General features: G+C 41.5%; 1 protein-coding gene across 1 annotated transcript in view; it reads left to right on the forward strand.

Moving 5' to 3' along the window:
- The first annotated feature begins 410 nt into the window (after positions 1–410).
- Positions 411–17,496, forward strand: part of postnb (periostin, osteoblast specific factor b) — a 35,732-nt gene continuing 18,646 nt past the window's right edge. The window contains exons 1-3 of the mRNA XM_038974177.1: positions 411–529; positions 1,131–1,229; positions 17,135–17,199. Of these exons, the coding sequence (XP_038830105.1) occupies positions 411–529; positions 1,131–1,229; positions 17,135–17,199 (283 nt within the window). The remainder of the gene's footprint in view (positions 530–1,130; positions 1,230–17,134; positions 17,200–17,496) is intronic.

Here is a 17,496-nt window from a genome sequence, read left to right on the forward strand (position 1 = left end):
AGGTGTTTTCCATGGCATAAATGAATACCATATGTATGATCTTGTCGTGTGATTTTTTGTGTGATTTTTCCTTCAATTTAAACGCAATCTCAACAGAATCTGAAGTATAAAATCTGAAGTGGGAGCAAATTATCAGTATCAAAATTATTACTAAATAAAAAATATCAACTATTTCCCCGTATAGTAGCGTGTCGCACCACACAGTTTTAGCGTAGAGTGCGTAACATGGTCTTGGAGGGGTGCTGGGTGGTCCAGGCGTGAGTCTGGCTTTGGTGTGTTCCATTCCTCCCTCTTAGTTCCTCAACCAGCCAGCCTAGTGAGTCTCTCCTACTATATAAGTTCCCTCTCCCCAGCCTGCTCCCAGTTCTCAGTGTTTCTGTGTACCTTGAGGAGCTTCCTGGGATATCATCATGAAGATCCTGTTTGCAGCTCTCCTTGCTGTGTTTGTCCTGTCAAACTTTGACATGGCGGACTCCTCTTCTTATGATAAGATAGTCTACCACAGTAAAGTCAGGGCAAGAAAAGAGGGGTAAGTTAATTATTTTAAATTAGTATTGTTATTATTATTATTATTATTATCATTAGTAGTAGTAGTATACTTGTTATTATTATTATTGGTATTATTATTTGTATTATTATTATTGTTATTATTACTGTTATTATTATCTGAAGGACTTGATCTGCGTTCACTGATTTATGCTGATGCATGCACAGTCTCTACAAATGTGTCATGCAAAAGTTGTTTTTAGTCCAAACTTTTGCTGAGTTGAAACACTACTCTTTTTCTGCTTTTATGATCATTTACGGAAACAAATTATATCAGAGACTTTAATTCTGAATATGATTATTTCATAATTTCTAAATGAATCATGCTTTAAAGTTCACTAAATAACATTTAAGAGCTAATGTAAATAAATTGCTATGTCAGATACATTTTTATGAAAGCAAAATTACCAAATGGACAAAAGGGAAATAACAAAAGTGAAATATACTGTGAATATGAAATAAGGATAAGAAATCAAACAGACATACAGTATTTATTACATGGTATGCTGAGTGCGGAACACTTTAGATATTCCAAATGTGTTCATTTAACCATCTGTTACCTCTGTTTCCCTGGCGACTGTTAGACCCAACGTGTGCGCTCTGCAGCAGGCCATGGGGACCAAGAAGAAGTACTTCAGCACGTGTCGTAATTGGTATCAAGGGGCCATCTGTGGAAAGAAAGCGTAAGCGCCGTTTAGTTTTTTGGGGGTTCCTCCAGGACACATTCTTTCCTTTGGGTTCAACGATGAATAATATGACACTGTTAGGTTAGGGTCCTCTGTACGGACCACAGAGCATATGTCCCAAGTTGCTCCGTATTACCTATATAGTGCACTACTTTTGGTCCATAGGGGGTCATAGGGCTCTGGTCAAAAGTAGTGCACTATACAGGGAATAGTGTGCCATTAAGGACACAGACATGGACCCAGGAATGATGTAGTCTCATGTGCCACACAGAAATGTTCAAATGGACACAGGGTGATCCCTAGTGCCATGGAAACTCATATGGACCACACAACTTCAGAGCAAAGCTTAATAATAACAATAATAATAATCATTTGGTGGGTGCTTATATTTGTCCTTTTTCGCACATGTACAAGTGTGTATTAATACACGTGTGAATTGGTAATGTGTTTTTTTTTCATATCCCAACTCCCCCTGAGACACCCTCAGAGAGTGGGTTCACAGCCAAGGGTAACATTCCCTCACTTGGAAGTCAGTGTAACAGATTTATGTGCCTTTCGTGAGGCTTTGAATCAGTTCCAGGGTTGGCTATGGTACGGATTATACGGGGTATGTGTTATGGTACAGATTATAAGGGGTATGTGTTATGGTACGGATTATACGGGGTATGTGTTATGGTACAGATTATAAGGGGTATGTGTTATGGTACGGATTATACGGGGTATGTGTTATGGTACGGATTATACGGGGTATGTGTTATGGTACGGATTATACGGGGTATGTGTTATGGTACGGATTATACAGGGTATGTGTTGTGGTACGGATTATACGGGGTATATGTTATGGTACGGGTTATACGGGGTATGTGTTATGGTACGGATTATACGGGGTATGTGTTATGGTACGGATTATACGGGGTATGTGTTATGGTACGGATTATACGGGGTATGTGTTATGGTACGGATTATACGGGTATGTGTTATGGTACGGATTATACGGGGTATATGTTATGGTACGGATTATACGGGGTATGTGTTATGGTACGGATTATACGGGTATGTGTTATGGTACGGATTATACGGGGTATGTGTTATGGTACGGATTATACGGGTATGTGTTATGGTACGGATTATACGGGGTATGTGTTATGGTACGGATTATACGGGGTATGTGTTATGGTACGGATTATACGGGGTATGTGTTATGGTACGGATTATACGGGGTATGTGTTATGGTACGGATTATACGGTGTATGTGTTATGGTACGGATTATACGGTGTATGTGTTATGGTATGGATTATACGGTGTATGTGTTATGGTACGGATTATACGGGGTATGTGTTATGGTACGGATTATACGGGGTATGTGTTGTGGTACGGATTATACGGAGTATATGTTATGGTACGGGTTAATCAAGTATGTGTAGATTTACGATCACCCTTTAGAACCAGTCAGGGAGTTCCCTATATAGTGCACTACTTTTGACCAGAGCCAAAAGTAGTCCCCTATATAGGGGATAGGGTGCCATTTGGGACGCAGAGGGAGTTTTAGGAAAGATAACAAAAGGTCTGTGTTATCTTTGACTAATTTTGCCACAAACATCAGAGGAATGTCTAATGTATAAGGCTGACCTGCCATCAAATTCCCTCTCATCATCATCCATGTTGAGAAACAAAGAGACCTTTAATGGTACTATGACTGAACTTGAACTTGAGAGGGGAGTAGTTGAGAAGGATAGGTTTAATTAACATAAACATGAACAGCAGTCAAGATTAATCTAGGAGGATGACGGACCATCAAATACCATCTCTTCATCTAGTGTATGTTGGGAAACAAAGACGACTCTGAAGGAGAGTTCAGAGGGTTTAGTAATGAACGTCAAAGGAACAAGATTTAAGATTATACCCAAGCAAGCCTTCAACTCTTACATCAATGCACAATCCCAAGCATTATAAAGGTCCTGGTTACTATGGTTATGATGGTTATTATGGTACGGTGAGCGTGGTCGCCGTAGGGACGCCACAGTGGTGCACCGCTGGTTCCTGGCTCTGATAAGGCAGTAATGTGTCAGCCATTTTTACTGGTTGGAGGTTGAAACAGTGGAAACTCTTTGAGTACAGACAGAAAGGACAGAGCCCACATAGTACAGAGAGGTTTCCACATAGTGCTGCTCACACGAAACAGACACAGTACAACCACATATTATAACAACCACATAGTATTTCAATGACCACATTGGAAAAAAGTCTATTCCAAAGTACTTTCATGTGAAATCTATCATTTCGTTCTACTTCTAAACTGTTTTAAACTGTATGGATTGTTTTACCAGAAAATACATCTAATCAAAGAACAGAATGGTTCCCATGGTTCCAGCTCTCGTATTGACGTTCCGATCCATGCCGGACTCAGGTCATGTCTTAGTTCCCTATCATCAGTTTGACAGCATGGACTCTGCTGCTGGGTTGTGTTGCAAGGTGATGCACTTACACTATTAGATGATGAGCAGTAATAGTGTTCTATGTAGCTATGATCCTGGATGCTGAGTAGTGTTCTATGTAGCTATGCTGCTGGACGCTGAGTAGTGTTCTATGTAGCTATGCTCCTGGACGCTGAGTAGTGTTCTATGTAGCTATGCTCCTGGACGCTGAGTAGTGTTCTATGTAGCTATGCTCCTGGACGCTGAGTAGTGTTCTATGTAGCTATGCTCCTGGACGCTGAGTAGTGTTCTATGCTCCTGGACGCTGAGTAGTGTTCTATGTAGCTATGCTCCTGGACGCTGAGTAGTGTTCTATGTAGCTATGCTCCTGGATCCTGAGTAGTGTTCTATGTAGCTATGCTCCTGGATGCTGAGTAGTGTTCTATGTAGCTATGCTCCTGGACGCTGAGTAGTGTTCTATGTAGCTATGCTCCTGGATGCTGAGTAGTGTTCTATGTAGCTATGCTCCTGGATGCTGAGTAGTGTTCTATGTAGCTATGCTCCTGGATGCTGAGTAGTGTTCTATGTAGCTATGCTCCTGAATGCTGAGTAGTGTTCTATGTAGCTATGCTCCTGGATGCTGAGTAGTGTTCTATGTAGCTATGCTCCTGGATGCTGAGTAGTGTTCTATGTAGCTATGCACCTGGATGCTGAGTAGTGTTCTATGTAGCTATGCTCCTGGATGCTGAGTAGTGTTCTATGTAGCTATGCTCCTGGACGCTGAGTAGTGTTCTATGTAGCTATGCTCCTGGATGCTGAGTAGTGTTCTATGTAGCTATGCTCCTGGAACGCTGAGTAGTGTTCTATGTAGCTATGCTCCTGGATGCTGAGTAGTGTACTATGTAGCTATGCTCCTGGATGCTGAGTAGTGTTCTATGTAGCTATGCTCCTGGATGCTGAGTAGTGTTCTATGTAGCTATGTTCCTGGACGCTGAGTAGTGTTCTATGTAGCTATGCTCCTGGATGCTGAGTAGTGTTCTATGTAGCTATGTTCCTGGACGCTGAGTAGTGTTCTATGTAGCTATGCTCCTGGATGCTGAGTAGTGTTCTATGTAGCTATGCTCCTGGACGCTGAGTAGTGTTCTATGTAGCTATGCTCCTGGACGCTGAGTAGTGTTCTATGCTCCTGGATGCTGAGTAGTGTTCTATGTAGCTATGCTCCTGGACGCTGAGTAGTGTTCTATGCCCCTGGATGCTGAGTAGTGTTCTATGCTAGCTATGCTCCTGGATGCTGAGTAGTGTTCTATGCTCCTGGATACGGAGTAGTGTTCTATGCTTCTGGATACTGAGTAGTGTTCTATGCTCCTGGATACTGAGTAGTGTTCTATCCTCCTGGATACTGAGTAGTGTTCTATGCTCCTGGATACTGAGTAGTGTTTTATGCTTCTGGATACTGAGTAGTGTTCTATGCTCCTGGATGCTGAGTAGTGTTCTATGCTCCTGGATACTGAGTAGTGTTCTATGCTCCTGGATGCTGAGTAGTGTTCTATCCTCCTGGATACTGAGTAGTGTTCTATGCTTCGGGATACTGAGTAGTGTTCTATGCTCCTGGATGCTGAGTAGTGTTCTATGCTCCTGGATACTGAGTAGTGTTCTATGCTCCTGGATGCTGAGTAGTGTTCTATCCTCCTGGATACTGAGTAGTGTTCTATGCTTCGGGATACTGAGTAGTGTTCTATGCTCCTGGATACTGAGTAGTGTTCTATGCTCCTGGATACGGAGTAGTGTTCTATGCTTCTGGATACTGAGTAGTGTTCTATGCTCCTGGATACTGAGTAGTGTTCTATCCTCCTGGATACTGAGTAGTGTTCTATGTAGCTATGCTCCTGGATACTGAGTAGAGTTCTATGCTCCTGGATACTGAGTAGTGTTCTATCCTCCTGGATACTGAGTAGTGTTCTATGTAGCTATGCTCCTGGATGCTGAGTAGTGTTCTATGGTTCTGGATACTGAGTAGTGTTCTATGCTCCTGGATGCTGAGTAGTGTTCTATTTTGTTGGATGCTGAGTAGTGTTTTATGCTCCTGGATACTGAGTAGTGTTCTATGCTCCTGGAAGCTGAGTAGTGTTCTATCCTCCTGGATACTGAGTAGTGTTCTATGCTAGCTATCCTCCTGGATACTGAGTAGTGTTCTATGCTCCTGGATGCTGAGTAGTGTTCTATCCTCCTGGATACTGAGTAGTGTTCTATAATAGCTATCCTCCTTGATGCTGAGTAGTGTTATATGCACCTAGATACTGAGTAGTGTTCTATCCTCCTGGATACTGAGTAGTGTTCTATGCTAGCTATCCTCCCGGATACTGAGTAGTGTTCTATGCTAGCTATCCTCCTGGATGCCGAGTAGTGTTCTATGCTCCTGGATACTGAGTAGTGTTCTATCCTCCTGGATACTGAGTAGTGTTCTATGCTAGCTATCCTCCTGGATGCTGAGTAGTGTTCTATGCTAGCTATCCTCCTGGATGCTGAGTAGTGTTCTATGCTCCTGGATGCTGAGTAGTGTTCTATGCTCCTGGAAGCTGTGTAGTGTTCTATGCTCCTGGATGCTGAGTAGTGTTCTATGCTCCTGGATGCTGAGTAGTGTTCTATGCTCCTGGATGCTGAGTAGTGTTCTATGCTCCTGGATGCTGAGTAGTGTTCTATGCTCCTGGATACTGAGTAGTGTTCTATGTAGCTATCCTCCTGGATGCTGAGTAGTGTTCTATGTAGCTATCCTCCTGGATGCTGAGTAGTGTTCTATGTAGCTATCCTCCTGGATGCTGAGTAGTGTTCTATGCTAGCTATCCTCCTGGATGCTGAGTAGTGTTCTATGCTCCTGGATGCTGAGTAGTGTTCTATGCTCCTGGAAGCTGTGTAGTGTTCTATGCTCCTGGATGCTGAGTAGTGTTCTATGCTCCTGGATGCTGAGTAGTGTTCTATGCTCCTGGATGCTGAGTAGTGTTCTATGCTCCTGGATACTGAGTAGTGTTCTATGCTCCTGGATACTGAGTAGTGTTCTATGCTTCTGGATGCTGAGTTGTGTTCTATGCTTCTGGATGCTGAGTAGTGTTCTATCCTCCTGGATACTGAGTAGTGTTCTATAATAGCTATCCTCCTTGATGCTGAGTAGTGTTATATGCACCTAGATACTGAGTAGTGTTCTATGCTCCTGGATGCTGAGTAGTGTTCTATGCTCCTGGATGCTGAGTAGTGTTCGCTACAACATACTTCCATGGTCGGTTTCGTTGACTCTCCCCTTAAACTGCCCTTAACAACTTCTGAGTCTTTTGGAGAGGATCAGCTTGAGCAAAATTATGTGTAGTATCACTGATCTACAAATAGTATTCCCTGACAAATAATAGTATTTGTCAAACCTGGGTCCAGCGACTGTCAAGCCAACACCTTAACGTTTACACCAACAGGTCCAAACCTCTTGGCGTAACGGTTAATGTGTTGGCTTGACATTCGCTGGATCAGGATTCGAGTCCCGGTCAGGGCTACCTTCCGAATTCGCTACAACATTCTTCCATGGTTGGTTTCATTGACTGTCCCCTAAACTGCCCCTAATTGACCCATTTTAAGCTACAACGTCCGAGTCTGTTGGAGAGGATCATTTTGAGCAAAGTGAGGTGTGGAACAGTTCCTAGCATTTTCTACCTGCAGCAAGCCTAATGGATAATGCTGGATAGAACCCCCTCACAAAAAACAACCAAACAACTAGGCCACATCATTAGTAATGATCTGTTTATTGGAAACAGCACAGTTTTCTCCATTGACCAGATGCCAGTACTACAGTAGTATTGGTTTGGCTAGCTGACATACAGAGATCTCCAGTCTAAAGTAGAGCTGCTGACAATACAGAGGGAAGTTTCCAACCCCGAAGCCAGGCCAGAGGGAGTCTTGGTTCTCCTGTATGTGCGTGGGAGAGTGGAGGTGGTTTTGCTGACTGTGCCTCATCAGGGCATGTGTGATCTCATGCCTGGCTCATCCCCCCACTCTTCCTCTTCTCTTCTCTGTGTTTCCAGGGGCTAAGTTCAAAAGAAGGCAACTATGGCAGTCAGCCATGAGCCATGAGCCATGAGCCATGACCTCTCCTCATCTGGCACCATAGCCTATTCCCTCAAACTCAAATCTGGAACGCGAAGGCAGTTCCACTGCGTTTTTTCATAGTTTCCCTCTAATAAGAGACTGATTTAGACCTCGGACACCAGGTGGATGCAATTAATGATCAGGTAGAACAGAAAACCAGAAGGCTCTGGACCTCTTAGGGTAAGAGTTGAATACATCTGTCCTATATAGTGCAATACTTTTGACCAGAGCCCTATGGGTCCCTATGGGTCCTGGTCAAAGAGGTGCATTATATAGAAAATAGGGTGCCATTTGGGACATAGCCCCTCTCCTCATACGGCAGGCCTTGATCTGCTCTGTTTCCCTCTGCTGACTCTTACTGAGGAAGGATATATCTCTGTTTCCCTCTGCTGACTCTTACTGAGGAATGATATCTCTGTTTCCCTCTGCTGACTCTTACTGAGGGATGATATCTCTGTTTCCCTCTGCTGACTCTTACTGAGGAAGGATATCTCTGTTTCCCTCTGCTGACTCTTACTGAGGAAGGATATCTCTGTTTCCCTCTGCTGACTCTTACTGAGGGATGATATCTCTGTTTCCCTCTGCTGACTCTTACTGAGGGATGATAGCTATGTTTCCCTCTGCTGAGGGATGATAGCTCTGTTTCCCTCTGCTGACTCTTACTGAGGAATGATAGCTCTGTTTCCCTCTGCTGACTCTTACTGAGGGATGATATCTCTGTTTCCCTCTGCTGACTCATACTGAGGAATGATAGCTCTGTTTCCCTCTGCTGACTCTTACTGAGGGATGATAGCTATGTTTCCCTCTGCTGACTCTTACTGAGGGATGATAGCTATGTTTCCCTCTGCTGAGGGATGATAGCTCTGTTTCCCTCTGCTGACTCTTACTGAGGAATGATATCTCTGTTTCCCTCTGCTGACTCTTACTGAGGGATGATATCTCTGTTTCCCTCTGCTGACTCATACTGAGGGATGATAGCTCTGTTTCCCTCTGCTGACTCTTACTGAGGAATGATAGCTCTGTTTCCCTCTGCTGACTCTTACTGAGGGATGATATCTCTGTTTCCCTCTGCTGACTCATACTGAGGGATGATAGCTCTGTTTCCCTCTGCTGACTCATACTGAGGGATGATATCTCTGTTTCCGTCTGCTGACTGTTACTGAGGAATGATAGCTCTGTGCGTGCATGTATGTCTGAGGGAGGAGCCGGGGATGACAACCCAACATACGTCATCGTCTGTCGCTATGAAGGAAACAAGCCACTGTAAACCTCACTCCATCCTGCCCTAGACCCCCTCTCTCTCCAGTCAAACTCTGTTGATTTAGACAAGGCTGTCTTGTCCTATTATGGACCCAGCTACCACTGGAACACTGGAGAGCATGTGGAAATGTTTTTCTGGTTTGCAGGCGTCCCAGGGGGACCGCTGATGAAGAAGCACAGCTGGACTTAAGTTCCAAGCCACCAAAGACTGAGCAACAAGCAACCATTATTCAAAAACCATTACTCTGGAAAAAATGAACTAAACCCCCAACTAGCATCATCCAGACATGAGTTAGTGAGTTATCTGGGATCAGCATCATGCAGGGTCAGCTCGCTGGGCACAGATATAAATTCCACATCTAATTTAGTTCAAATATCTTGGAAACAACGTTGATTCAACCAGTGTGCGCTCAGCGGGAGTGTCCATACACCATAAAGCTTTCTACAGAGATCTGTAACCCACAATACATATTTCAATTTCACAACCATGTAAGGTCTGGTCCACTTCAAACTGGACATCCATCTACTACTATAGCCTACTTCATGTATCATTGTATTTGTATATTCAGCATTTGCTGGTTTGTGGTACTGTTTAGAATTTCTGCAGCTGGAAACAGTGGAATAGCGTGCTGTCCAGTGGTGTACTTGTACATCACGCTGCCTCACGTCTGCCTCTGGCTCAGAAAAGGCTTACTTACATTTGACATTTTAGTCATTTCTTCTTCTTAAACAGTGGAATACACCCTGTGGCATTTACTGGCATATCATAAAGCTATGTCTGTGAGTTCTCCTCTCTCAACAATACCTCTGGCTCTGCACAAATTGAAGCATACTTGTTCTGCTTTAACAAGTCATGTCATGGTTTATGAGGTGTGGGATTATGAAATGGACTAGCTAGGTGGTTCTAGAGTACGTCCCAAATGGCACCCTTTCCCCTTTATAGTGCACTACTTTTGATCAGTGCCCATAGGGCTCTGGTCAAAAGTAGGGCACAATATATAGAGTAGGGTGCCATTTAGGACGCAGATAGTGTCCTTCTGTGGTTTTTGTCTATTAAAACAAGGTAGGGCTCTGCTTATAATAAATGTATTTTAACTTTGACGCCAACTTGGTGCCAATGTGGTACTGTTAACAGTTTGAATACCGTTATAGGAGCTGATTACACAGGACAGGACACCGTAGCTATACATTACTACAAAGAATTATTAAGATATAAAGAGGTGGAAATCCAACCTGCAGCTGTTAGCTATAGCTATAGTCTGAAAGCGTCAGTCTTTGATACAGTTAATGTGTACTGCAGAAGTGTCATACCACTAGATGATGATATCAAACAGTTTCTCAGCTAACAATTCTAGGGAGCGAAAAGGGATTTGTAATGTTACCCGTAATGTTCCCATAATGTTTGTGTCCAGTTTTCCATTAGTTAGAGGAACATTCTATCTATGTTAGCAAAAACCTTCGGATAATTTTTTGGGCATGTTTTGGTGGTAGAGTTAGAACATTCCCTTAAAGTCAAAAAGAAAATACCAATAATGTGGTTACCATGTTCTCAGAATGTACAATGATAATGTTCTAGACACGATTCGGGGCAGCAGGGTAGCCTAGTGGTTAGAGCATTGGACTAGTAACCGAAAGGTTGCAAGTGCAAATCTGTCATTCTGCTCCTGAACAGGCAGTTAACCCACTGTTCCTAGGCCATCATTGAAAATAAGAATTTGTTCTTAACTGACTTGTCTAGTTAAATAAAGCTAAATAAAAAATTCATGGGATGTTGCAAGAACATTAATGTGTCCAGTTTTCTTTGGGTTAGGAGAATATTCCATTAATATTCCCCAAAAGTTCCCCCAAACATACCAAGTTCTATTTGACAAGATGTCACGATCGTCTTGACTTTGAAGAGAGGACCAAAACGCAGCGTGTGAGAAATACATTCTCTTTTTATTAGAGAAGAGCAACGAACGAAACAAAACAACAAACTGACGACCATGAAGCTATATAAACAAAATGTTGCTGGTACTGACCACTACACAATGACATAGACAATTACCCACAAACAGCTAAAGCCTATGGCTGCCTTAAATATGGCTCCCAATCAGAGACAACAATAACCAGCTGTCTCTAATTGAGAACCAATTCAGGCAACCATAGACTTTCCTAGACACCTACACTGAACACTAAACCATCTACTCTACTTAACCCCCTAAACCATACAACACCCTAGACCAGGGGTGTCAAACTCATTCCACGGAGGGCCTAGTGTCTGCAGGTTTTTGGTTTTTCCTTTCAATAAAGCCCTAGACAACCAGGTGTGGGGAGTTCCTAACTAATTAGTGATGTTAATTCATCAATCAAGTACAAGGGAGGAGCGAAAACCCGCAGACACTCGGCCCCCTGTGGAATGAGTTTGACACCTGTGCCCTAGACAATACAAAAACACACAAAGACAACCCACCCCAACTCACGCCCTGACCAACTAAATAAATAAAAGAAAAAGGAACAATAGGTCAGGAACGTGACACAAGAACCCTTTTCCTACAATTTCCGTGGCCCAGCGGAAAACTAATTAAAATAATTAAAAAATCCTCATCAAAATACGTCTGTTTAAGCTACACTCTTAGAAAGAAAAGTGCTATCTAGAACCCAAAAGGGTTATTTGGCTGTCCCCATAGGAGAACCCTTTCCACAGAGGGTTCTACATGTAACCCAAAAGGGTTCTACCTGGAACCAAAAAGGGATCTTCAAAGGGTTATCCTATGGGAACAGCCAAATAACCCTTTTGGAACCTTTTTTTTAAGAAGTTAGAGACATCAGTTTTTTGCATGGTCTGCATCTCAATCCACCGATATCTCTCTGGCAGAGTTAGAGCAATGTTTGTCAAACCATAAGACATGCTGAAAGTAAGTCTTCTCACGAAAACATCTAAAGCATCTGAATGTTTTGGCCTACCCCTCTGTGGTAAGAAGAGACTCTCACCATGCTGCTCTCTGTTTTGCTCTACGACCCCCACAAGCATCAAGGAACTTGTCTGAACTCGATACAGCCTCTTCTGACAGTTTCTGTCTGTAGCGTCCGAACAGTTTGGGCTACAAAATAATATGTGTCTCTCACAGACACATTACTGCACATATCGGTTGTTTTGCTCTAGGATGCCCACAAGCCTCACAAGCCTCATCTGAAGGTCCCCAGTACCAGTTTAAAGAATTAATGGAAATACACTGAACAAAAATATAACGCAACATGTAAAGTGTTGGTCCCATGTTTCATGAGCTGAAATAAAAGATCCCCGAAATTTCCCATATGCACAAAAATCTTATTTCTCTCAAATGTTGTGCACACATTTGTTTACATCACTGTTAATGAGCATTTCTCCTTTGCCAAGGTAATCCATCCACCTGACAGGTGTGCCATATCAAGGAGCTGATGAAACAGCATGATTATTAGGTGCACCTTGTGCTGGGGATAACAAAAGGCCCCTCTAAAACATGCAGTTTTGTTACACAAAACAATGCCACAGATGTCTCAAATTTTGAGGGAGTGTGCAATTGGCATGCTGAGTGCAGGAATGTCCACCAGAGCTGTTGCCAGAGAATGTAATGTTAATTTCTCTACCATAAGCTGCCTCCAACTTCGTTTTAGAGAATTCGGCAGTACGTCCAACCGGCTTCACAACCACAGACCATGTGTACGGCAACGTGAGGGCGAGCGTTTTGCTGATGTTAACGTTGTCGTGCCATTCATCTGCCGCCATCACCTCATGTATTAGCATGATAATACACGGCCCTATGTCGCAAGGATCTGTACACAATTCCTGGTAGTTGAAAATGTCCCAGTTCTTCCATGGCCTGCATACTCACCAGACATGTCACCCATTGAGCTTGTTTGGGATGCTCTGATCCACGCCCCTACCTTTTTATTACGGTATCTGTGACCAACAAATGCATATCTATATTCCCAGTCATGTGTAATCAATCCATAGATCAGGCCCTAATGAATTTATTTAAATTGACTGATTTCTTTATATGAACTGTAACAGTAAAACCTTTGAAATTGTTGTATTTTGCATTTATATTTTTGCTCAATATATATATGGAGATAGTTCAGTGCCTAAAATAAGGGGTTGAATACATGTCAAAAAATGTATTTATAGTTTCCTGATCTTTCTTTCTTTCTTTCTTTCTTTTCTTTTTCTTTTTTTCTTTTTTCTTTTCTTAAGGGGTGGATCAGCTTAATATTGCGGAAAGAATGTTGCTTCCATCAATGTAATTGTCTGCATCATTTCCAATCCCCCATATATTTCTTTGTTAAATATATCCATACACGCATGCATACATATACACATATATACATACACATACATATATAGACATACATACTTTTTAGAAGAATATCCCTTTATTATTATTCCCCGCAAACCCTACCACCGATCCCCCAATTGGAGTAAACTGATAAACACTTCGGCTTTTACCTTCAATTTATACATCTTATACACATTTTACAGACACAGGCTACTTTACAATAGTTCTCTCTTGTTTGTCCTTAGTCCTTCCTCTATTTCTGATGTCCATCCAGTTCTATTTGTAACTGTGCTATTTCACAAAAGTTCGGAACCTATATATATTTTACAGATCCCGTATGTTTTACATTGTTTATCTTGTTATTAGTCCCACCCTTCAGCTCCATTCAACCCCTCCCATCTATCTATTTGCCATATATTTTTCAACTGTGCTGTGATGCTTCACAAAATAATTGAACCTTTCTATTCTCATAGCTTCTACAGATTGTAAATTAAAAATAACATTTTTTGCTAAAATAATTATTATATTATTGATTGATTGACTATGGCTTTTCAAATCACCCAGTATTGCTATCTGTAGCGTTAGTTCTAGGCAAATGTTGCAATTCTTCAGCCATTCCTGGACCTGTGACCAAAAACGAGCTGCATATGGACAATGCCAAAATAAATGATCTAATGACTCTGCCTCGTCACAGCAGAATCTGCAGAGCTGGGAAGTATCCCCCATATATATAACATTCTATTAGTTGCAATAATTTTGTATAGTCATTTAAATTGAAAAATTCGAAGTTTTGAATCCGGCGTTGTTTTGCGTATCAATTCATAAACCATGTGCCATGGAATGGGTACATCGAAAATCTCTTCCCAACTATTTTGCAATTTATATGGCACAGCTGTCAGTTTTTTGATCCTTAAATGAAATTGGTATATGTTTTTATTTATCACACTTTTCTTTAACCATTTATGTTCTTTAATACAGGGCCGACATACAAGTTCCTTACTTTTTCCCCCTTCTACTTGCCTCTTACATTTTTGTGGTAATGCTGCAATTAATTGGTTGTAATTTTGGGTAGAGCAGACATTTCCATATGTCTGTGTTAGCTGCATGTGTGACATAACTCCACCAGTCCTATTTATGATATCATTCACTAAAATTATACCTTTTTTAAAGAATTCTTCAAAAAATACATTTTTTTTTATCAATTAGTATATTTGAATTCAACCACAATATTTGTTGTATTAATTGTTCTGTCTTTTCAGGTGGATTAAACTGAAATTGCAACCAACTTTCTAAGGCTTGTTTAAAAAATAAAGATATTTTGGAGATTATTTCCTTTTCAAACAACCGAAAGTGAGCAGGTGTAATCTGAATAAAGGGGAAAAGGCCCTTCTTGAACATAGGATGAGATATTCTTACCAATTTACTGGAGAACCAGTTTGGATTTAAGTATAACTTTTGTATGACTGATGCCTTTAGTGAGAGGTCTAATGCTTTAATATTTAATCATTTCTGCCCTCCGAATTCATATTCGTAATATAAATAGGCCCTTTTAATTTTATCTGGCTTGCCGTTCCAAATAAAATTGAATATTTTTTGTTCATATAATTTAAAAAGCAGGTCACTAGGTGTAGGCAAAACCATAAGCAAATAGGTAAACTGTGATATGACTAAAGAGTTAATCAGGGTGATTTTTCCACAAATAGACAGGTATTTTCCTTTCCATGGTAGCAAGATCTTATCTATTTTTGCTAACTTTCTATAAAAATGTATTGGATAATTTCTGTCTTTTTGGGATTTGTCTACCGAGTATGTCCACATCTCCGTCAGACCATTTAATTGGTAAACTACATGGTAATGTACAATTTGCATTTTTTTGTGATCAAATGCATAATATAGTACACTTATCATAATTTGGTTTTAATCCAGAGAGGATAGCAAAAGTATCTAGATTCTTTATGAGGCCCTGGAGAGACTCTAATTGTGGTTTTAAAAGAAAACATGAATCATCAGCGTACAATGAAACCTTAGTTTTTAAGCCACGGATTTCTAATCCCTTAATATTATTGTTTGATCTAATCTTAACAGCTAACATTTCGATGGCAATAATAAATAGATATGCCGATAGTGGACAACCTTGTTTTACTCCTCTAGATAGTTTTAAACTAGGGTTACTATACATAACTTTAACCCATTTTATAAGAGATTCCCCAAAATTGAAATATTCTAGGCATTTATATATAAACTCCAGTCGTACTTTATCAAAAGCCTTTTCCTGATCTTTCTTGTACTGTATCTCTCAGATATAGGACAAACATTTCAGAACAAACTCTCTCCTTGGGAGCCCAAGGGGTGCACGTTTAGGTTTTTGCCTTAGCACTACACAGCCGATTCAAATAATCAACTAATCATCAGGCTTTGATCATTTGAATCAGCTGTATACTGTTAGGGCAAAAACCAAAACGTGTTCCCTTTGGGGTTCTGAGAACCGAGTTTGGGGAACGCTGCTCTAGAGGATTAAGGCAATGGTCTCTTGGAAACATTCCTTGTATATCATGGTAACGTTCCTATGAAAATGTTAGTTAATGACTTAAAGTTGTGGGAATGCTTGTTGTTAGCTGGGTTGTAACGTCATGGAGTTTAATTAAAGAGTCTCTGAAAACCTAATGAGGCCTGTTCTGTGTTTGTGTCTCTGTGGTTACGATTGCTTTTAAAAGCTGTTTGATTTAGATGAAAGATTACAGTGCCATTTCCTCCCATCATTTCCCCCCGAGTCATTTCTAATGAGCTAGTCTGTTACAGTTTCCACACAGCCCATTCAATAGTTTGTGGTAAATGCGGGAGTTGAAAAGTTCAATTTCATAACCAAGGTTTCCGACTGCTTATGGATTTGATTGCAACGCGCTACTTCAAGGCCCTAAACATAATGTCTTAGAGCTTAACCAAGGCTGATTCATGGACTAGAGTGCGAGACTAATTGTTTAGTTGCAAAGGGGCAGGGTGCTTGGTAAATAGCACCCTATTCCCTACAAAGTGCATTATATATGGAATAGGGTGCCATTCTGGAGGCAGACATAGTTTATGTATGCATACAATGTGGTAGCGTTACCCTGGAGGCGTGCTGGCCTGGGCCCTGGGACCACATGGCCTTATGGGTAATAAAACAGATAATGAGGACCATGTGGAACACACACACACATACACACACACAGGAGCATGAAACAGCCTTTCAATAAAGACATTAGTGATGATTCAGCTGAAATATACTAGGATGAACTCCAGGATAAATATACGATGTGCTCTGTTGTACTGAAAGATCTTCTAGAACACTGTAATTACATGGGATGTGGGGATCACTGTTTATGTACCCCGGCTCTGAATATTCAAACAGAGGATAGGGTATGTCTGTATCTAGCTTGTGACCTGTCCGTCTGTCTGTGTCTGTGTGTCGTCTCTGTCTCTAAAGTGTGATCTGTGTGGGATGTCTCCATCTCTCCCTCCTTTCTGTCTCTAACGTGTGTGTCCCTGTGTTGTCTGTAGGACGGTGCTGTATGAGTGATCTGTCCCTAAACATGACGTGTCTGTGTGTCAATGTCTGTAGGACGGTGCTGTATGAGTTTATGCGTGATCTGTCTGTGATGCATTGTCTATGTCTCTGAACTTGGTCTATCTGTGTCTCTGGTGCGTGTCTCTGTGTCTCTGGACGGTGCTGGTGCTGGTGCTGTATGAGTGATCTGTTTATGCGTGATCTGTCTGTGGTACATTGTCTATGTCTCTGAACTTAGTCTATCTGTGTCTCTCTGTCTATAGGACGGTGCTGTATGAGTGCTGTCCAGGCTACATGAAGCTGGAAGGAATGAAAGGATGTCCTGCAGGTATGTAGCTACAGTCGGTTACAGTATATGTAATGTTACAGGGTACAAGATACGCAATCTATTTTTGTAGTGCACTTAATGTTATAGTGTACTTCAAAGGTTAAACAAGAGGTTCAACGAAGACATACCAAGGGGTATTACGTTTTCTCATTAAATTCACGAGTCACAACGCCACACCAACATAAAGATTCCGCTGGCACATCGTCCTACCCCTGCATGTTTCCTTTTAGCTTCATCCGTTTGTTTTTGGGGTTCTTTAGGGTTGTTAGAGTTGTTTCAATGAGACTTGTGTGCATC

Source organism: Salvelinus namaycush, chromosome 34, assembly GCF_016432855.1.
Source record: "Salvelinus namaycush isolate Seneca chromosome 34, SaNama_1.0, whole genome shotgun sequence".
Taxonomy (NCBI): Eukaryota; Metazoa; Chordata; class Actinopteri; order Salmoniformes; family Salmonidae; genus Salvelinus; species Salvelinus namaycush.